This window comes from Equus asinus, chromosome 30 (assembly GCF_041296235.1).
Source record: "Equus asinus isolate D_3611 breed Donkey chromosome 30, EquAss-T2T_v2, whole genome shotgun sequence".
NCBI lineage: Eukaryota > Metazoa > Chordata > Mammalia > Perissodactyla > Equidae > Equus > Equus asinus.
The window spans coordinates 4623538-4646979 of record NC_091819.1 but is presented as its reverse complement, the minus strand read 5'-3'; the positions used below and the strand labels follow the sequence as shown (position 1 = coordinate 4646979).

The window sequence follows — 23442 nt, the reverse complement described above, 5'->3', positions numbered from 1 at the left end:
CTGCAGCGGCCCAGGGTTTCGCCGGTTTGGATCCAGGGCACGGACATGGCACCGCTCATCAAGCCATGCTGAGGCAGCATCCCACATGCCACAACTAGAAGGACCCACAACTAAAAATATACAACTATCTATCAGGGGGCTTTGGGGCAAAAAGGAAAACTAAAATCTTTAACGAAAAACAAAACACACACACTCAATAAGCCACTAATCTTTTAAAGTGTTTGAGTTTACATTTTTTGTGTGTTTGTAAAGAATATATATTCTGCAGCTTTTGGATAAGGTATTCTAAAAACATGTCCATGATCAAGTATTATGATTGTTTTGTTGACATCTTCTATTACTGAATTTGCATCTGCTTGACGCAATTCAGTTAATGGGACAGATGAGTTAAAATCTCCTAATACAATGATGGATTTGTCTATCTCAACTTATAGTTCAATTTTTACTTTAAGTAGTTTGGTGCTGTGTTATAATATACAGTCAGTCATCACTTAATGACAGGGACCCATTCTGAGAAATGCATCGTTAGGCGATGAAGTCATTGTGTATGCATCATAGAGAGTGCCTACATAAACCTAGATGGTATGGCCTACTACAAACCTAGGTTCTGTGGTACTAATCTTAGGGGACCACCATCATATATGCAGTCCGTCATGGACCAAAATACGTTTATGCAGTGCATGACTGTGCAAACCAATTTATAATTGTCATATCTGCCTGGTAAATTTATCCTTATGCTGTGACTTTAACTCCAATAATGCTTTTGCCTTAGTATCCAAATAGCTTTCTTTTTTTTTTAAGATTGGCCCTGAGCTAACATCTGTTGTCAATCTTTTTTTTCTTTTTTTGTTTCCTTCTTCTCCCCAAAGCCCCCCAGTACATAGTTGTATATTCTAGTGGCAGGTCCTTCTAGTTCTGCTGTGTGGGACGCCACGTCAGCATGGCCTGACGAGTGGTGCTAGGTCTGTGCCCAGGATCCAAACCAGCGAAAACCCCAGCCACCAAAGCAGAGAGCGTGAACTTAACCACTCAGCCATTTCTAAACAGCTTTCTTCTGATTAGAATTTGCCTAGTAGATCTCTTTTCATCTGATTACATTAAAACTTTCTAAATCATTATGCTTCGTATTTATCTGAAAAATGCTAATTCTGACTTTTAATCTAGTCTGACAATCATTGACTCTTAGGTCAAGCATTTAGACCATTGAGTGTATTATAATAATTGCTGATATATTGGAATTTATTTGTGCCATCTAACGTTGCGCTTCCCATTTGTTTTCTCCTGACCTCTGTCTTTTCTTTCACTTTTGCCTTCTTTAGGATTGATTTTTTTTTATGCTCTCACTACTTTGCCATTTTAGTTTGGAAGTTGTGCACTCTTTTCCTATTCATTTAGCGGTAACCCTAGAAATTTTAAGAGAGAAATTTTAACTGGTTAAATCCAGAGTTTATCAATACATGAACTTTCTCCCAAACAACACAAAGACCTTTAAAATACCCTTCGAAACGACAATATATTATTAATGTTGTTTTATGCAGTCATTGTTGTGTAGATTTACCCAGAAGTTTACCTCTCATCTTGCTCTTCTTTCATATTTTCGCCTTAGATCTTCCAAGTATGATTGCTTTCCTTCTGCCTAAAATATATACTGTATGTGCTTTCAGTTTTTGTTTGGGAATGTACGTATTTCACCCTCTTTCTTGAAAACTGTGTTCACTGATAAAGAATTCTAAGTTGACAATTATTTCCTTCTGTGTATATTCAATATCATTATACTATCGTCTAGTGTCCCTAGTTACAATTTGAATTTTGAATTAATCTTGAAATGTAATGTGTCTTTTCTCTCTGACTGCTTTTAAGATTTTTTATTTGTCTTTAGTTTTCTATAGTTTCACTATGAAGTAACTAGTTGAAGTTTTTTTCTTTCATCTATCGTTCTTGGTTTCTTTGAGTTTTTTGACTGGCATCAGTCCTGACTGATGCCTTTCATCAGTTCTAGAAAATTCTGAACTCCATTCTTTCTCCTCTTTTCTTTTGGAACTCTGATTATACACACATTCTCATTTTACTCTTTCTGTCTCTTAATATTTCTTTCATAGTTTCTTTTTCTTTATCTTTCTAGGCTGAATTCTGGATAATTTCACAAATATCTTCCTGTTCATTAATTCTTTCTCTGGCTTTTTCTCATCTTCTGTGAAAGCCATCCACTTAGTTTTTAATTTATATTCTTTTTATTTCTAAAGTTCCATTTGGCTATTTTTGTTTTGTTTTGTTTTGTTTGAGGAAGATTAGCCGTGAGCTAACTGCTGCCAATCCTCCTCTTTTTGCTGAGGAAGACTGGCCCTGAGCTAACATCGTGCCCATCTTCCTCTACTTTATATGTGGGACACCTACCACAGCATGGCTTGCCAAGTGGTGCCATGTCCGCACCCGGGATCCAAATCGGAGAACCCAGGCCACCAAGCAGAATGTCCGCACTTAACCACGGTGCCACCAGGCCAGCCCCCAGTTTGGCTATTTTTAAAGCTACTTTCTCAGCTGATATTTTAAGCCTCTCCTTAATTTCTTAAACTACATTTAACATACATATTTTAAATTCTATTTCTGGTAATTCCAGTGTCTGAAGAATTTGTGGGTCTGATTCTACTATCTTATTTTTTTCTTTTGGTTCTTACTTATGGTCTCTTGTTTTCTCCTAAGTTTGATGATTTCTTTTTATGTTACCTGATCCTTGGAGCTTTATGTGTGAAACTTTAGCGGGATCTGAAAGGAAGATGAGTTCTCTGGAGAGAATATCCATTTACTGCTGGTGGATGTCTGAGGGGCGCTACTAGTTCAGGACCCTTCCATGCTAAATTCTCAGCTTGAAATTTTTCAGACCACTAATGGGTGTTCTGGCTTGTCCTTATGAATCCACCAGGAGGATTTTCCCCCTTTAACTCTGCTCTGTTTGAGACAATCAATTTCCTTTGAATCCCTTTGGAGCTCCAGGTTATGAGGGGTATCCTGTTGGACTTCCCACATTAGGAAGGGCCGCAAGCCCCCTGAGGCCATGATAACAGATGCTCAAGTTCATCCAGTTTAACAAATATGGAAGGTGGCTCTGGTGGCTACTTTTACTTGTTCCCCTCTACCACCACCGCTGCCAAGTATTCCTTACTTCCTGCCTGTTCTTGAATGCATTTAATAATTTTTAAAATATTTAATCCTGAATTTTTAGTTAATTTCAATAGAAGTTTTGACTAGACATCATGAGTGCCTGGTTTTGACTATACTACCATATAAAATGCACTAATAATTGTGTTATCCACCTAATAATGTCCCCCTTCCTCAAGCCATACCCAAATAGTCCCTGACTTATACATCCTTATATATTAATGGTGTGGGGAAATCCAAGTTCCCAATGTACTGTGATAATTATAAAAGTAACCCCTGGCCTCCCAACCCCATCCATTCATACAATGTATCCATGTGGAAATAAGCCTTAGACAGAAATGAGGAGTTACTGACCCTCAGGAATACCTCCTCTGACAGCTCCTTCTGCTTTGGAGTGTGGAAAGAGGAACAATATTGTAAACTCTAGAATGGTATTTTTGAAATAATACCATTATTAATGTTTCAAGTTCAGTATAACTTAGCTAGACTCATGTGGGCTTCACCAACTTATGTCAAGGTTTTGAGTTCTAAGCAATTAACTTAGAAATGAGCTTTTAGACTCAACCCTCTCGTGAGTTATAGTCAGTGTGTATTCAAGTTAGACTTTCCCTGGAATCTAATTCTGCATTGCCTCCTAGGTGAAATTTATTAACAGTATCACCACCTTCACTTACTGTGGAAGAAAATTCCTTTATAGAAAACATTTAACAAGTCAAATTTCTTGAAGTCCTTAGAAAACCATCTTGCAAATATTCTAGCAGGACCTGCTTTTTAATATCAACTGAGAGAGTGTTGTTAAGAAGAACACTCTCGAAGTATAGTATTCCTTTTATATATATTATATATTTATGTTCTGCTGCTAAACTTTTAGTGGAAAAGATGGTAAAGTTCCCAAAAATAATACAGCAAAGATACTCTCTTTTTCCCCTATATCAGGTGATTTGCCCCAAATTGTAGAATGAAATTCTCTTACCTCTGAGCAGCCTCTGCTAGCTCACCTTTACCTTTGTCCCTCAATCTGCCAGACATTGGAAGACTTGAAACAGTCCTTGGAGTTAAGAAACAAGAATATTCGAAGCAGAGTATCATCCACAGACTGTAATCAGCGAAGACAAATTTTCTTCGTGGACTCTTTGAGGAGCCGCCCTTGGGTTGCAAGAAACAGAGCAGTCGTTTGTGTAACCCTGTGGCACTGCCTGGGAGAGAATCTCCTGACCCCACCCACCAGATACTCCACGTAAATAAAAACATCTTCATTGTATGGCAGCTTTGCTCACACCCACTAAATCCTCTCAGGAGAATGAGTAATCCCATCCAGTGAGCAATGACATTAGAATTTACTGGACTGAAACATGTCAGAGCATCTAAGGTGATGTTAAGAGTTCAAGAAAATCAGTAACCCCCATAAGCAACCCTTAATCTGATGTAAATAAACGGTCAAAACAAATTCCTGTTTGCCAAGGTCTACTTTCCCAGAATAGAAGAAAATAGCTGGGCCAACGTTACATGAACTTATCCCTGATTGGTTCCAGTGGGACAAAGAAAAATGCTACATGCCAGTAAATAGAATGCCGTTAAACACCAGGTCAAAAGGTGCAATTCCACAGCAGAAGGTCCTGGAATGATAAACAGAGATTCAGAACTCCAAGACATTTGACCACTCTCCCTTTCCTTACTATTATAAATAAGGACAAGATAAAAAGAAAAGAAACAAGGATGGTCAGGTCTCCTGGGCTTCAAAGTATGGACATCATCTTATCTCTGCTGTTGTTTCTGATGTCACAGACCCAAGACAGACAAGTATTTGGGAAGATGACCTCTGCTTGTGATCTGCTCTGGGAAGGAAGGAAGAAAGGCAGCTCCGTGATACTGATCACAGTCGTCTTTGTTTGGTGGGAATTTGCTTCCTTTGTAAAAAGGACTCATTCTTACCTCCTTTCTTTCTTCACTATGCACAATTCTGATAGTCTCCTCCTGTCCTCTTGAGACTGCCAATTGGGATAGCTTAGCTTGGTTGGAATGGGAAGGGGGCCTTTGGATCCTTGACTCAGCCTGGTAGTCTGCTTGTGACTTAATGGAATCTGTGCATCAGTGTGGACTGACTGCCACAAAGCCACTTCCTGGATCTTCCCTCCACTTCCCTCTGGGTTGAACTGTGGATCAGGAACATACGACATTAGTATGTGCACTCTGCATGCATATGTGTGCGTGCGTGTGTGTAGTAATTATACTGTGTTCTCACCGTGGTTACTCAAGAAAACTACCTAATAGGTGCTACTAATTTCTATTCTGTGATGACATAAGGCCGTTGATCGCCATACCAACCATTTGTTTCCCTCTATGATTTTCAACACAAACATGTTGCTCTTCCCCTTTAAATAAGTGGGTATGAATGCTTAAGTAATATATGCGTGAATTCATGAGAAGAGGCCTAATATTAGAATTAAAAGGAAGTTTTAAATCAAGTGGCCTACTGTTGAGTTAGAAACAACTCACTCCAGCAAGCCAGCTAGCAAAACTACTTCCAGTTTGTGAAAGCAAAAAACATTTCTTAACTTTTGAGTCACTGTATTGTTTCATGCACAACGACTTCGCGCACATACCAGAAGGACAAGCCTGACCGCATTTGCATGTATCCTTTTTATACTTGTGATTGAGCCAAGAGCTTTATGACCATTTTTTATTAGCTAGGTCTCTCAGTAGTCCTGTGAGGTATAGATTAGTAGGTAAAACAGGTACTCAACATAATGAAGCAGGAAGCAAATTCTCTAGGGACATTTTATTCCAAGAACGCCTGTGTGGAAGAATGTATTTTCCCCTCTTTGCCAGAGGCACCAGGAAATAGAAGTTAGCCTGCAAAATACTACTGAGCCATTTTTAAAAGCCATTTTCTTCATAAAGCATATATAAATCTTCTCTCTCTCTCTCTCTCTGTCACTTGCTCGCTCAACGAAAGTGAGCAAGGCTCAAGTGGGTCTGTATTTCAGTTCAAAAGTATTATCATGTGGCATCTCCCTCACTGCTATCTTTAAATACCCAAATTACAAACGGTATTGAATATTTTTGGGGTCGTACCTTTTTTTAAAAGTCCTTTGTACAAGTTGTAGCATAAACAAAAGCTTTATATAACAAACTAAAAGAGTTTGTCATATGAAACTAAAAGAAACTGAAAGACTGTTATTATTCCCTCATTTTACAGATAATGAAAGCTAAAATCGAAAGAAACTTTTTTTTTTTTTTTTGCTTTTTTAAATGTAATTAGTCCATAGCCAAACTGCATCTTTCAGGGAAATCGTGGTCTAGAAACTGGATTTCCCAGTTCTCAAAGACAAAAAAGCAAACTAAAGTATAATTCTCTATGACCATTTGTAGAAATTGAAAATTGACCTTATGATTCTTGTTATTTTATATATTTGTAGTATGAGTCTCCATTCAACATGTAGTTTTTAACCCATCAAAATACATATTGGGGGAAAGTTTTATGGTAGGAATTTTTTATGGAAGGTGGGGGCCTAGAGAAAAAAAAAGGCTAGTGAAGATAAGCTGTCTACGTCGACAAGCTGCATATTACAAGAAACAGATGTGAACAGGCATATAAAAATATTTGGAATATATTAGAGGTTGTTAGCTCTGAGTGGAGAGAATATGATTTGATTTACTTCCATTATTTTATATTTCAAAATAAAAAGAGGAGGTATTTACGTATTTTTATTAAAGCAACACATGCTCACTGTAAAAATAAAATCATATCATGCAAAAATGTATCTGTAACGAAAAAAAGAGAAAAATCTAAAAGAAAGAAACAGATGCTAGAAACAGCTACCTGGATAGATTTGAATTGGCAGTTCTTTTAAAATGGGCTCAAGCACTAGCCCCTGAACCAATGTTCCAATCTTATCTTCCATTGTATATCTGTCATGCTTTCTACTTCTTCTCCAGGTTGCCTCCTCTGGCTCCAGGCTGCGCTGTCTTCTGCGGTGCAGTTACCATCATCCTGTCTGGGTCTTGCCCTCTTCCTTTGAATGAACAAAGCCTCCAGTGATGCCGTCCTTTTGTTTTAAGCTCTCTTGCACTTTTTCTGCATGCCAGCACCTCTCCCAGGGGACTCTATGTGTCTTGGCTCCAAAACTGACTTAGTTGGAGTACCTGACATGTATTCTCTTGCTCTTTATGAAGGCTGATACTGCTCTTTGGTGACGTTCCGCTTCTTGCCAAAGCTAATATCATTGTTATCACTAGAGACTGCAGAGTTCCTGCTCCCATGGAGTTTCGTTAATAGAGACCAACAATAAACGTGTAAATATATAAGTAATAAAATGTCCAATCGGAATGAGTGCTAAGAAGAAAATAAACAGAATGATGAGATGGAGCCACGGGTGGAGGTCTGGGTTGGCTAGGATAGACAAGGCAGGGCTCTCTAAGGTAGAGACATCTGAACTGCAACTGGAATGATGAGACAACTACATCTGTGTGAAGATCCAGGAGATGAGGCTTCCTGGCCAAGAAACAGGTGATGCCAATGCCCTGAGGCTGGAATAAGCATGGCACATTTAGGAAAACCCTGGGTGGCTGGTCAAGAGTCATAGGCAGTAAAGTCAGAGGCAGACAGGGGCCAGATTGGGAAGGGTTTCTGCAAGCCATGATAAAGACTATCTATTTCATTCTACTTTTTATGGGACGCTGCAGAGGAAAACAGACAAAGAAGTGAAGTTGGAGGTTACAGAAGACCTTCATGAGGCTGCTGCTCTAACCCGGGAGAAATGCTCTGGATTACAGTTGCAGTGAAAATGACAAGTTGTCAGATTGCAAATGCATGTAGCAGTTAGCCTTTTGGCTATTTGGTGAGGGACAGAGGGAAGACAAATGTGATGGTATAGGGTGAGAAAGGAAGTGAAAATTCTGCTTTAAACATTAAGAGGCTGAGGTGCCTGTTCCACACCCAAGTGAAGTGGCCTAGACAGTTGTTGCTCAAGGGAACCAGCCGCACTTCCATCTTATGAACCTGAGCTATTAATATCATAATATCCCGGTATTGTAGGCTGACAACTAGTTTTGGGGTATGCTTTCAGCCCACTTATAAATAGAGAGATGGCATTCTGGGATCCCAAGGATTGGTTAAACTTTTCAGACTCAGGGGACTAGCTTCGTCATCTTTTCTGGGCTTTAATTATTCATTGCCCCAGCAAACCCTATGCAAAAGTGAAAGAGAGAGTCTTATTATTTTGGTAATATGTATCAAAGAGCCTAAAATACATAGCAAGAAAAGCAGGCATAAAATCAACCAATAGAAGAAGAGCGGTATGCTTGCACTCACCATGAAGGTATAAAGATGCTCTCTTGCTACCTCACGTTCTGTGGCACTGGTTCAGGGGCCCTACAGGAGGAGCCTGGCAGCTTAATGAGGCCAGGACAGGACCTGTGGAATCACAGGATCTGTAGAATCATTACAGGGCCGATAGAAGTGACTTGTAAGAGCACACCAGCGTGTGCTGAAATCAGACCTTAAGTCCTGTGAATCTCAGGGGAGAAGTCCCCCAATGGTAATGGATGCCCCTGCTTGCAAACAGTTCCTGCAAGAAGCCCAGAGTAGACCAGAGCCCAGGCTTTGTTGAGTCACTGTGCCCCGGGCTGTCCAGTCAGACTCAGGCATGTGCTAATTAATGTGTTAGGACTGAAGCTCCTTGGGTCAAGATTCTCCATTTAGTTTGTTTGGCAAGCACAGAATAAAATTCTAGTGGTATGTTTATAAACACAATATTAAATGCTCCCAAATATTAAGGCATGCATCGATGAGGCTCAATTCATCTGTGAAAGAAGGCAGCTATATTTCAGTGGCAGCTTCAGTGTATCTCTGTTCCCACCTTTTAGCGAAGGCATTCAAAGCATAAAAATAAATAATGATGACGTGTCAGAAAGTCTCTACTGACAAGTTTAACTATTCCCGTGCAATAGCACACCACATTCTGCTACAGGGCCCCCTTGAAACCACTGCCAGCACAGACCATCACATGAATTCAATTGTATCCCCAAAACTTAATCACGGGAATCTAGATACACATGTACCTGGCCCTTTTAGGCCCAATTACTGGTCTCTTGATTCCCCAGAACAGCCAGAATGCATTGGCCAGAATGTTTGAGAAGAAAGAATATGATGGAGAAGGATATGATTGTCCTGAGACGACAGGAGGGGCAGTTTACATTTAATACTGTGTGCCCTGCTACTCTTAGTGACAACTGTCAGGCACACTGCAACGAGATTTTGACTTTGAGATACATGTGGAAGAACCCACAGAACACCTCTCACGATGCAAGCTTTTTATGCAATGGTTTACAGGTTTTTTTTAAAAAATTTTCTCATTTCTTTTTTCATGTCTTTTCATAAAAAATATATATATATAATAAGGGTCAGTTTCAATTTACTACTGTACCCCAGTGTAATTTTCAGTAATGCTGCCTTTTACTGCAAAAAATGTCACAAGTTTGTATGCTAAGTTCTGTGGTCTTCTTGGGTATAGTTGCCTAATATTTGAACTGAAAAAGGGAAAGAAGGAAAGAGGAAAAATATGTGCCATATTTTGAATATCTTTTTCATTTCATCCTCACAGTCATTGAGTGAAGCCAAGTTTTTCTCCCTCTCCAACAGACTGGACTCAGAAAGATAACTTTCCCAAAGTTACGCAAAATAGGCTTCAAACCCAAACCTTTCTGGATCTGAAGCCATCAAAGCACAGGATTTTACTAGGTGAAGCATAGTTAGACTAAATCAGCACGTCAAATGGTAGCAAAAATTGAGACATGAATTCCCTAAATTCCTAAAATCTAACCAGCACTCTAAATTTCTTAACCATTTTTAAACAGAACACCCAGCGGCTCACCTTCTCCCCAGGAGCTTCTTTAATCAGTCAATAAAAGTATCCACAGCACACCTGTTGCAGGCACAAACCATTAAGACTCCAATTAATTCCCAAAGAATAGTGCCACCTGTCACTGTCCCAAGGCAGCATTTCTCGTCAAGTGATATGAGTCTGGTACTTACAGCCTGTTACCTCCTGGGAGGGTCGCACCTTGCTCTGCCTTCTAACAGGGGGTATAAGAAGCATCAGCATGACTTTTCTTCCAGCTTTCGTGCCTGTGTTCCTGCTTATCCACCCATCTGGAAGACCCTTCGTCTCCCTCCTGCCTGTCTTTCAAGGTCCAGCTCAGGTCCTGCCTCCTTCATAAAAACTCCTTCCACTGGCTTTGGCCCACAATAATGTCTTTTCTTTATGTTTCCATGGCACTTTTAGCCAGTTTCTGGCTGTTTAATATTTAACTTCTCTTTGGGTTTTTTTTTACATATAACTTAAGCACTCCCAACTGTAAATATCTTAAGGGCAGGAACTGTGATTTCTGCTGTGTGTGTGTGTGTGTGTGTGTGTATCCTCTCTGTAATACCCCACATAATTTGGAGGCCATTGGTATTCAATAAGTATTTACTCATTGATTAATACAGTGATGGGATGACTACCAGGTAAAGGAGGGAAGAATGATAAATGGCATACTATTGTTATTCTAGAAGTCTTCAGACTCTGGATTTTACTATTTTCAGGATGGGTCCATCTATAAAACTTTACTGTTTCCATAAGATTTTTTTTTAAGATTTTATTTTTCCTTTTTCTCCCCAAAGTCCCCCGGTACACAGTTGTGTATTTTTAGTTGTGGGTCCTTCTAGTTGTGGCATGTGGGACGCTGCCTCAGCATGGCCTGATGAGTGGTGCCATGTCCACGCCCAGGACTCAAACTGGCGAAACCATGGGCCACAGAAGCGGAGCATGTGAACTTAACCACTTGGCCATAGGGCCAGCCCCCTGCATAAGATTTTGATAGAAGACATTTGGCTCAATATATAAAATTATTCTTGAAAGAATTAAAAAAGCTAAAAGAGGAAATGAAAAAATATATCTAACATTAGTATTAACTGAATAAGAATTTTTCTGTGAAAAAGTTTAAATGGCTTATGAGTGCTTAATGAATTATTTTATTACTCTAATAATTTGAGGCAGGAGAGGAGCTTCCCTCAGCAAATAATAGATTTTCCTCCAGAGGGATCAGATTAGCTAACCTTATCTGAATAAGCTTCTGTACCTCCCAGACTCCTCTGCTGCTTCTATCCCCCAAATTTTACCAAACCTACTCACTATTTCATTCATTCATCTATTCAACAATATATCCAAGTGCTTATTTTCCTAGCTTCTAGGTGTTTAAAGACCACAGTGACTTGGACGCATAGACTTGATATTTGTTTTTAGAGAACAGTTAAATTTAGTTTGAAAAATATGTTTTCTGCCTTTCCATAAAGCAATGAATGAATGGTAAACCTCTCACAAAAGTGGATGATCTCGGAGCTGACCCTCAGTCACACCTACGGCTCCCAGCCTGATGGCTTGTTTTGCAGCAGATGTGGCAGAGGCAGCGTGGAGCTGTGACAAGCATCTTCTGTGTTAAGTGGTGGGGATTCCCCCTGCTGTTCCTTTTGGCTGATGGGCTCCTCTCAGGGTGTTGTTAATGAAATTTAGTCTCCTGTCACTTGGTCTTCTGAACTTGCAGCAGCTTCTTCCTCACGGTTTCTCATGGATAATGATGAGTTGATGGATAGAGTAGCTAAACTCTGATGCTTAAGACGTCAGTAATTTGACACATTCCTGAACAGAACTTTGACCAATATGACCAACGGCAGCTTTTGCCTTAACACAGATAGTGCTTTGTCCTTTAGCACAGAGAAGCCTTCCCTTCTCTTGCTAACTAGTGTACCAAAGATGACTATCTTTTCGGCATTCACTGTGTAATATCTTCTCCTCCCTTTGTGGTTACAGTTAAGCCTTTATTCCCTCCACAGCACAACATGAAGGGTACGGTAATCACCATCTCTCACCATGCATTTACACTGGTAGGTCCATCAATTAACACATTTCCAGCACACCTGTTTCCTACAGTGCTTGGTATCTACATTCAAAACCCTTGTCCATTGGACAGCTTCTACGTAACTGGTCCATGGAGTTTTATGTTCACAAATTGACAGGATGAATACAATCTCTTATCTCATCACCAGGCAAGTTAACCATGCAAAAACAGTATATCAGGCTCCTGGTATATTCCTATCAGTGTTTCTTTAAAAAACTAACCCTAAAAAGCAGTATTTCCATTAGTGCCTGAATTGACAATTTCCAGACTGAAACTGACCAATTTTAATGCTTTTTTTCCTCCTAAGTGATTTGTTTGCTGTTAGAGTCTTAATAATTACCAAATATTTTTGTGGAAACTTTTGACACATTAGTATTTTTTAAAAACCAGCTATGGTATTAAGTAGCCTAGAAAGAGAATATGAAATAGTGTTTAAGGCACAGGCTAACTTTGGAAATTGATTTAAATAGTTTGTGAGTCCATAAAAGTGTTATCATTGATCTCATTTAAGCTGCCTTGGACCTTACCTTACCATGATCCTATGTTATTGTCTCACATTTCTACCAAGCCTTTGCCTGGAGACCAATTCACAGATATGTTTGCTTCATTATCATCATATTAAAATCTCAGGCTATACAACAGAATTTATGTGGATTAGCATGGATTCAACCTCCTCTCTAAGCCTCTAAGAAGATGGTGAAAAATAGAAATAGGTGGAAAGACTTCTTCATTGGAATATGACACATCCTCAAAAATAGAGGCTTCTTTTTCTTTTTTAATCCTGCCACATCAATCAGTATAACATTCTAAGTGATGTCAGCATCATGGTGGAGTGAGTTCTCCCCGTAATCTCTCCCCTCCACCATACAATGAAAAAAGACATTCATACTCCAACAGAGGACATCCAAACACGACACAAAAGATGTCTGAGAGACCCATGCAACCATACGGCAGAGGGCAGAGAGGCTGGAGCCCCCTCAGAGGAGGTGGAACAGAGTAAGAGAAAACTTTGCTCCTTCCCCAAATGACTGTGATCCAGAACCACGTGCAGACTCCGAGAGGGAAGGAAGGGGGAAGGGGAGGTTCATTTGTGGGAACATCAAAGATCCCCGAGGGTCCTTGCTGCCAAGAGGGAAGCCCTCTACCGGGGTGAAAGCTAGCGCAGGAGGTGACCTCATCAAGCCAACACCCCAGAAGAGCAGAGAGAGCAGAGGGAGAAAACCCCAAGAGCACACAAAAGAAAACACGCCTCCTCCCCACCCGCCCAGCACTGGCTCCAGTACTTGGGATCTTAGTGGAATGCAGAGGGCTCCAAATACATGCCTCTTGACTCCCACTCATTGACAATAGCCATAACTGAGACCAAATAATGCCATTATGTGCAAAAACAGAGCCACACCCTCTAGCAGTATCAAAAGTTATATTAAATCTCCATACCAGAGAGAAAATGACAAGTACCCAGAAATCAGTACTGAGGACACAGAAATATGTAATGTAAATGACAGAGAATTCAAAATAGCTATCATCAAAAAACTCAATGAGTTAAAAAAAATGTAGAGAAACAATTCAGTGAGTTCAGGAGCTACTTCACAAAAGAGATTGAAACTATAAAGAAGAATCAATTGGAAATATTGGAGATAAAAGACACAATGGAAGAGATAAAACAAAATATGGATTTCCTGAATGCTTGAGTGGACATCATAGAGGAGAAAATCAGCAAAATCAAAGATAGACATGTTGAAATGCTCCAGATAAATAAGAAGAGAGAACTAAGACTAAAAAGAAGTGAAGAAAGTCTCTGAGAAGTATCTGACTCAATTGGGAAATGCAGCATGAGAATTATAGGTATTCAAGAGGGAGAAGAGAAGGAAAATGGAGCAGAAAGCTTGTTCAAAGAAATAATAGCAGAGAACTTCCCAAACCTAGGGAAGGAGATGGAAATCTATGGAAGAGGCTATCTGATCTCCTAAGTGTATCAATGTAAAAAAAACATACTGGAAGGCATATAGTAGTGAAACTGGCAATAGTAAATGACAAAGAAAAAATACTAAGGGCAGCAAGGCAGAGGAAAACAACCTACAAAGGAACTCCTATTAGGCTTTCAGCAGATTTCTCTACGAAAACCTTACAGGCTAGGAGAGACTGGAATGACATATTCAAATCTTTGAAGGGCAAAAACTTTCAGCCAAGAATACTCTATCCAGCAAAAATATCCTTCACATGTTATGGAGAAATAAAAACTTTCCCAGATAAACAAAAGCTAAGGGAGTTTGTAGCCGCAAGACTCCACCCCTCCCGACACACACACACACACACACACACACACACACACACACACAAGAAATCCTCAAGGAGGCCCTCGTACCTGAAAAAAAAGAGGGAGAAGGGGGTTACAAAGCATGGAGTAAGGAGGTAAATAGGTAGACAAAGTCATAAAATTGTAGCTATACATCAGAACAGGTTAGCAAATACTCAAGTATAGCATTAAAGATGAAGGGAAAGAAAATACCAAAAAACAAAGATAATCTTTTCATTTTAACCACAAACTCACAACACAAGATGGAATAAGATGTGAGAAAAGCAACCTAGGAGGGGAAAGGGACTGAATCAGTTTAGTCTAAGGAAATAAGAGGCCATGAGAAAATGGAGTATCTTATCTACTAGATTTTGAATACAAACCTCATGGTAAGCACTAAACAAAAAAGCAGAACAGAGACATAAATAATAAATAAGGAGAAAACAAAGAAACACAATGTATAAAACTGCATAGCTCAATTGGTAGACCAAAATACACAGGATGAGAAACAAAGGAAATGCACGACAACTGGAAAATGAGCAATAAAATGGCAGCATTAATCCCTCATCTATTGATAATGAACCTTAACGTAAATGGGTTGAATTCTCCAATAAAAATACACAGAGTGGTGAGATGGTTTAAAGAACAAGATCCAACAATATGCTGCCTCCAGGAAACACACCTCAGCTCCAATGACAAACACAGGCTCAGAGTGAAGGTATGGAAGACAATACTCCAAGCTAATGGCAAACAAAAGAAAGCAGGTGTAACAATACTTATATCAGACAAAGTAGACTTCAAGATAAGACAGGTAAAGAGAGACAAAGAGGGGCAGTATATAATGATCAAAGGGACACTCCATCAAGAAGAAATAACACTTATAAATAGCTATTCACCTAACACAGGAGCATCAAAGTACATAAAGCAACTATTAACAAACCTAAAAGAAGATAATAATAACACAATAATAGTAGGGGACCTCAACACTCCACTTACATCAATGGATAGGTCATCCAGACAGAAAATCAACAAGCAAACAGCAGAATTAAATGAAAAGCTAGACCAGTTGGACTTAATAGACATATATAGAACACTCCATCCAAAAACAGCAGAATACACATTCTTCTGGAGTGCACATGGAATATTCTTAAGGATAGACCATACATTGGGGAACAAGGTAAGCCTCAATAAATTTAAGAAGATTGAAATAATAACAAGCATCTTTTCCAATCACAATGCTATGAAGCTAGAAATTAATTACAAGAAACAAGCTGAGAAAGGGACAAACAGGTGGAGACTAAACAACACACTATTGAACAGCCAATGGGTCATTGGAGAAATTGAAGGAGAAATAAAAAATTGTATGCAGACAAATGAAAATGAAAACATACCACACCAACTCATATGGGATGCAGCAAAAACCATATTAAGAGGGAAATTCATTGCAATATAGGGTCACCTTAACAAAAAAGAAAAATCCCAAATATGCAATCTCAAACTACACCTAGCTGAATTAGAAAAAGAATAAATAAAGCCCAAAGTCAGCAGAAGGAGAGAAATAATAAAAATCAGAGCAGAAGTAAATTCTATTGAAACAAAAAAGGCAGTAGAAAGGATCAATGAAACAAAGAGCTGGTTCTTTTAGAAGATAAACAAAATTGACAAACCCCTAGCCAGACTTACAAAGAAAGAAAGAAAGAAAGCTCAGATAAATAAAATTAGAAATGAAAGAAGAGAAATAACAACAGATACCACAGAAATACCATGGATCATAAGAGAATACTATAAAAAGCTATATGCCAACAAAATGGACAATCTAGAGGAAATGGATAAATTCTTAGACTCTTACAACCTCCCAAAGCTAAATCAATAAGGAATGGGTAATCTGAATAGACCAATCACAAATAAAGAGATTGAAACAGTAATCAAAAGCATCCCCAAAATTAAAAGCCCAGAACCAGATGGCTTCCCTGGAGAATTCAATCAAACTTTCAGAGAGGATTTAATACCTATCCTTCTCAAGCTATTCCAAAAAATTAGGGAAGATGGAACACTTCCTAACACATTCTATGAGGCCAACATCACTCTGATACCAAAGCCTGACAAGGACAATACAAAAAAGGAAAACTACAGGCCAATATCACTGATGAACGTAGATACAAAAATCCTCAACAAAATATTGGCAATCAAATACAGCAATATATCAAAAAAAATCATATATTATGATCAAGTGGGATTTATATCAGGGACACAGGGACTGTTCAACATCCGTAAATCAATCAATGTGATGCACAACATTAACAAAATGAGGAATAAAAACCACATGATCATTTCCATAGATGCAGAGAAAGCATTTGATAAGATCCAACAGCCATTTATGATAAAAACTCTTAACAAAATGGGGATAGAAGGAAATTACCTCAACATAATAAAGGCCATATATGACAAATCCACAGCCAACATCATACTCAATGGGGAAAAACTGAATGCTATGCCTCTGAGAACAGGAATAAGACAAGGACGCCCACTGTCACCATTCTTTTTCAACATAGTATTGGAGGTTTTGGCCAGAGCAATTAGTCAAGAGAAAAGAATAAAAGGAATCCAAATGGGGAGTGAAGAAGTGAACCTCTCACTGTTTCAAGGCAACATGATCTTATATATAGAAAACCCTAAAGAATCCATTGGAAAACTATTAGAAATAATTAACAACTACAGTAAAGTTGCAGGGTAGAAAATCAACTTACAAAAATCAGTTGCATTTCTATACTCTAATAACGAACTTATGGAAAGAGAATTCAAGAATACAATTCCATTTACAATTGCAACAAAAAGAATAAAATATCTACAAATAAATTTAACCAAGGAGGTGAAGGACTTATACAATGAAAACTATAAGACATTATTGAAGGAAATAGATGATGACATAAAGAGATAGAAAGAGATTCCGTGCATATGGGTTGGAAGAGTAAATATAGTTAAAATGTCCATACTACATAAAGCAATCTACAGATTCAATGCAATCCCAATCAGAATCCCAGTGACATTCTTCACAGAAATAGAGCAAAGAATCTTAGAATTCATATGGGGCAACCAAAGAACTTGAATTGCTAATGCAATCCTGAGGAAAAAGAACAAAGCTGGAGGCATCACAGTGCCTGACTTCAAAGTGTAGTACAAAGCCATAGGGATCAAAACAGCATGGTACTGTACAAAAACAGGCACACAGATCAATGGAACAGAACTGAAAGCCCAGAAATAAAACCGCACGTCTATGGACAGCTAATCTTTGACAAAGGTGCCAAGAGCATACAATGGAGAAAAGACAGTCTCTTCAATAAATTATGTTGGGAAAACTGGACAGCCACATGCAAAATAATGAAAGTAGACCATTATCTCACGCCCATACACAAAAATAAACTCAGAATGGATCAAAGACTTGAAGATAAGTCCTGAAGCCATAAAACTTCTGCAAGATAATATAGGTAGTACACTCTTTGACATCGAACTTAAAAGGATCTTTTCAAATACCATGTTTTCTCAGACAAGGGAAAAAAAGAAAAAATAAACAACTGGGACTTCATCAGACTAAAGAGCTTCAGCAAGGCAAAAGAAACTAGGATCAAGACTAAAAGACAACTCACCAATTCAGAGAAAATATTCGCAAATCATATATCCAACAAGGGGTTGATCTCCATAATATATAAGGAACTCACACAACTGAATAAAAAAACAAACAGCCTGATTATGAGATGGGCAAAGGAAATGAACAGACATTTTTCCAAAGCTATACAGATGGCCAATAAACACATGAAAATACATTCAATGTCACTAATCACTGGGGAAATGTAAATCAAAACTTCACTAAGATACCACCTTACACCTGTTAAAAAGGCTATAATCACTAAGACTAAAAATAACAGGGGCCGGCCTGGTGGTGCAGCGGATAAGTTTGCACGTTCCACTTCACTGGCCCAGGGTTCGTGGTTTTGGATCCTGGGTGCAGACGTCTGCACTGCTTGTCAGACCATGCTGTGGCAGGCATCTCACATATAAAATAGAGGAAGATGGCCATGGATGTTAGCTCAGGGCCTGTCTTCCTCAGCACAAGGAGGAGGATTGGTGGCAGGTGTTAGCTCAGGGCTAATCTCCCCCCCCCCCACCCCCGCAAGAAAGAGAGAAAAACAAAAAAACAAATGTTGGAGAGGATGTGGAGAATAGAGAACCCGCATACACTGCTGGTGGGAATGCAAACTGGTGTAGCCACTATGGAAAACAGTATGGAGATTCCTCATAAAACTAAAAATAGAAATACCATATGGCCCAGCTATCCCACTACTGGGTATCTACCCAAACAACATGGAATCAACAATCCAAAGTAACATATGTACCCCTACGTTCATTGCAGCACTATTCATAATAGCCAAGACATGGAAACAATCCAAGTGCCCATTGACTGATGGTTAGATAAAGAACATGTGGTATATACATATAATGGAATACTACTCAGCCATAAAAAAAGACAAAATCATCCCATTTGCAACAACATGGATGGACCTGAAGGGCATTATGCTAAGCGAAATAAGCCAGACTGAGAAAGACAAACACCATATGATTTCACTCATAAGTGGAATATAAACAAACACATGGACAAAGAAAGTGGTTACCAGGGGAATGGGGCTGGGGGTGGGCACAGGGGGTGAGGGGAGCACTTGGGAGGTGACAGACAAGAAATAATGTACAACTGAAATTTCACAATAATGTAAACTATTATGAACTCAATAAAAAATAAATCAGTGTAACATTCTGCAAAATAATAAATACTCAGCCAATGCCAGCAGCTACAAGCATATCCATTTAGTTTACTTTTTAGGTATGAGGGTGTGAAAGAAGAGTCATTAAAAGACACTCACTAAATTCACATATTGGCAACCTGGATCCCTCAGTCATATATCCAGAGGCAAAAAAGAGCCCAAGAAGCAAAGCCACTCCCCTTGCCACCCTGTAGTGCTTCAGTTCCCAAGGCACACAGCCCACTTGTCTAAAACTATTCCATTTCAACAATATACCTCCTGTCTCAAAGTTCAGATGTCGTCTTAGCTGTGCTCCCCACCAAAATTACAGAGCAAGAGGGGATCCCAGTTGCACGATAAAGGAAAAGAGGCGTAAGCAGTAGGCAGAGTCATGTAGAGCTGGTGCCTTGAGAAGAGAAGTCACCCTTGTTGAGAAAGCTAGAGAGGAAATACCCTGAATTGATTCTCCTTCCTTCCTTAGATCTCTTGTTGCAGCTTTCCTTGGGTTGGGTCCAACAGAAAGCCAGATGGTACAAGAGCTGAGCTGATGGAGCCTGTCTGAGTCTCCAGCACAGATAGCAGACAGCAGATCACAGCTATCTGGAGGGGCAAATAGAGGATATTCAGCTGATTGTCTGCTTTGTATTTGTAAACATATTAAACAACCTCTTATCCTTTTGAAGTAGACAAGTTATAAATGGTAAGTTCTAAACTAAAGTGTACTAAAGTAGAAGCAATAGAAGCAACACATAAAGTTACTTATTTAACTTCATCCTCTTTTTCACCTAGCACAAAGGTAGGCCTCAAAGGAAAAAAATTAAAAGGAAAAAAATCTTCCGTTGACATGCTTATTCATACTGTTCTTCAAGCCCTCAAACTGGTTAGTCCGGGACTTGCCCTTCCTATTTCTGTATCCCCATGTCTCACACAATTTGAATCACCCAAAGAATGTCAAACAGCATGCTACCCTCCACTCTAGCCTGTTTTTCCTCACCTCTGGGCCTTCTTGGGTAACAATTAACTGATACTGAATTATACTGTATCGCCAGAGTTAGGCTGGTCACTAACTCTGAGGGCCCATATCTTTTCAGTGGAAATGATACTCTCTGTAATGTTCTTATGCATGTGGCTGAAAGAATGAGACTTCTTTATAGCTCAAGAAAGGGGATTTTTCTAAATTTAAAAAAAAGAATGAGACTCCTCCTCACACTGTCCCTCAGACTGTCATTTAAACATGGAAAAAAGAATAAAAATTGTATCTCCACTCCCTCCCTCCACACCACAGCAATGATTGCAAAGAGGAAACGTGGCGCACACACGCACGCACACGCACAACTAGGAAAATATATGCCAGCACACAAAAGAAGAAATCTTCCCAGAAACGGAAAAGAGAACTGACTGAGCAGTCCAGAGAAAGCTGAAATCCAAGCATCTAAGTCTAAAAGATGTAAATCTATTCCTACGACAGATTGTAGAAAGACAGGAATGAGAGGCAATGGGTACCTCTGAAAACGGGGTTGTGGGTGAGGCTGAAAAGAAGAGGACTATTTGAAAGTCGTTTATAAATGCAATTTTAACCCTGATCTTCCCCACCCCATGCAACGAAGCAAACATGCCTTCTCAAACAGAAGACGCATTTACTCTCTGGAGCAGTTGAACTACTGGGGCTCCAAGACTCAAGGACGCCAGGCAGAGCTGATGTGTTGGGAGGAGAGTAGCAGAAGGAGAGACTTGGACTTAAAAGAAGGAGTTTTTAAAAATTGGCATAGTGAATGCTGCAAACTCCAGCTCCCTTTCCCAAAAACACTAGCAGCCAGAGTATATAACTTCCAAGCAGAAAAAAAGGAAATTTCTTCTCTAGGAAAACTGACTAGCTCAAGAGAAAAAACCATAGATACTGACTCTTTTGAGCTTCACAAAATGGCCTGATGGTAAAGTCCACCAGTGGACCAGCTCCCTCTGAGCACATAGAGCTGCTTATCAGCTTCTGGTGTATCACTCTTAAAATAATAATAATCATTGGGTAGCAAAAGGTCACTGACACTTGCAGAAAGTCTCTAACATAAAAGGCAGGGACAGTATAAACAAAAGAAAGGAAGAAAGACGAAAGAAGGGGAAAAACTAAGAAAAAAACAACCCTGCAATTATTATACTCAGACAAGTTATGGAGTCTCTGAAATAAAAACTAGATACTATTAAAAAAAAAAAGGAGGAACATTCAGAGAATAAGAAAGAACTCGTGGAAGTAAACAATAGGAAAAATAAAGTAAAAAAGTAATCAGCAGAAGGATTGGAAGGAAAAGTTGAGAAAATATCCCTAATTAGCATACGAAGTCGGAAACAGAAAGAGAAAGAAAATGACAAGAAAACTAGACTATCAAGCCAGGAGGTCCAACATCTGAGAGTACAAAGAAATGGTAAGGAGATAGCATCAAAGAAATAGTAAGAGAAAATTTCCTAGAACTGAAAGGATGTAAGGTTCAAAACTTAAAGGTCTCATTGCTAGTTGTTGAATGCAGAGAGACTCAGGTCACTTTATCGTGAGTATTCTGAACACCAGGGTAAACATAAAAATCCTAAAAGTTTTCAGGGATCAAAAAACAAACAAAGAGACAAGTCACATAAAAAAGACAGGATCTTCCCACCAGCGTCCGTGGAAGTTGGAAGATAGTGGAAAAATGCCTTCAAAATTCTGAGGAAATGATTCCTAATCTAAAATTCTATACTCAACCAAACTATCAGCCAAGTATGAGGAGAGAATAAAGACATTTTCAGAAGATCAAGGTCTTAAAAGTTTACCTCCCATACACCCTTTTTCAGAAAACTACTAGAGAATGTGCTCCCCTGCCCCTGAAATGAAGAAGTAAACCAAGAAAGAGGAAGATATGGGATCCAGGAAACAAGGACTACAACACAGGGGAAAAGTGAAAGCAATGCCCAGAATGATGGTGAACAGAAATACTAAGATAACAACAGTCAGCAGCCATAGAACAGCCAGATTAGAGCAGAGCAGAGGCCTCGGAAAGGGATGTCTCTAAGAATAATATGAGACTGATTAAATAGCTAATATGTGTGACCATGTTCAGAGGAGAATTCATTTTAAGACTGGAATGAGGAGATAATTGGTACAAAAACCAAGGAAGTAAAAATATGAGACAACTATTTACATCAGGAGAAATAGAAAGTTCATGAAAGAGAATATAGTAAACGATGTGACTCAGCTGTGAATGATAGTTACATTGTCATTATACTGCATGTTGATTTATCTATAAATGGTAAGATAACTACACAGAGAAGGTGGAATGAGGGGAAGCTGTGGTAGGGACAGAGCATGGAGGAGTGCTGTGCAAGATAGGAAAGTCCTCATCTGTTAGAGCAGGTAGTGTGGACCTGAAACAAATAGCCAGTTATTTCTCCAGCAAAAATGGGTTTATTTGGGATCAGCAAAAAATTGCAATTCAGGGTCTGCAACCTTACTGAGCCACTGCAAGTCCCTAACAACAAGGGAGGAGAAATTCTTTCTATAGAGGAAAAGAGGAAATTGTAAACAAAGAGTCTGTTGGGGGAGACTGGGAATTCAAAGTATAGTTTTCATTGGCTGAACTGTGACCTTTCTCATTGGCTGAGCTTCTTGCCAGTCAAGAAGAGAAAGTTTTTCTCCTTCCTTTTGAGCTCTGCAATCATGGTAGGATGTGAGAGCTCCCCCTTTTGGCCTCCACACTCCAATATAATGAAGTTTCTGTTTATCAATTTCCACGGAAGTCGGTGGTCAATGATGCAGGCTGGGCGAGCCGAGGAGTCAAAAGAAAGATTTTTTGGACTCTCAAGGTCTGGTAGTAGTGCTCTTTTATTCAGAGAATAGCATGGGGACAGGACCCATGGGCAGTGAAGGGCTACAAGCATGGGGACAGGACCCAAGGGCAGTAAAGAGCTGCAGGCATGGGGACAGGACCCATAGGCAGTGAAGGGCTGGAGGCATGGGGTCAGGACCCATGGGCAGTGAAGGGCTGGAAGCATGGGGACAGGACCCAAAGGCAGTGAAGGGCTGGAGGCATGGGGTCAGGACCCATGGGCAGTGAAGGGCTGGAAGCATGGGGACAGGACCCCTAGGCAGTGAAGAGCTACAGGCCTGGGGACAGGACGCACGGACAGTGAAGAGCTGCAGGCATGGGGACAGGACCCATGGGCAGTGAAGAGCTGCAAGCATGGGGACAGGACCCATGGGCAGTGAAGAGCTGCAGGCATGGGGACAGGACC

At 39.6% G+C, this 23442-nt stretch overlaps 1 protein-coding gene across 4 annotated transcripts in view; it reads right to left on the bottom strand.

Moving 5' to 3' along the window:
* Nucleotides 1–4470, bottom strand: part of DENND1B (DENN domain containing 1B) — a 244500-nt gene extending 240030 nt beyond the window's left edge. For 3 of the 4 annotated variants that reach the window (XM_070501653.1, XM_044762634.2, XM_044762641.2), the window contains exon 1: nt 4130–4470. In XM_070501653.1, the coding sequence (XP_070357754.1) occupies nt 4130–4470 (341 nt within the window). The remainder of the gene's footprint in view (nt 1–4129) is intronic. The other variant, XM_070501657.1, reaches the window with a different exon arrangement.
* Between the last annotated feature and the right edge of the window lie 18972 nt (nt 4471–23442).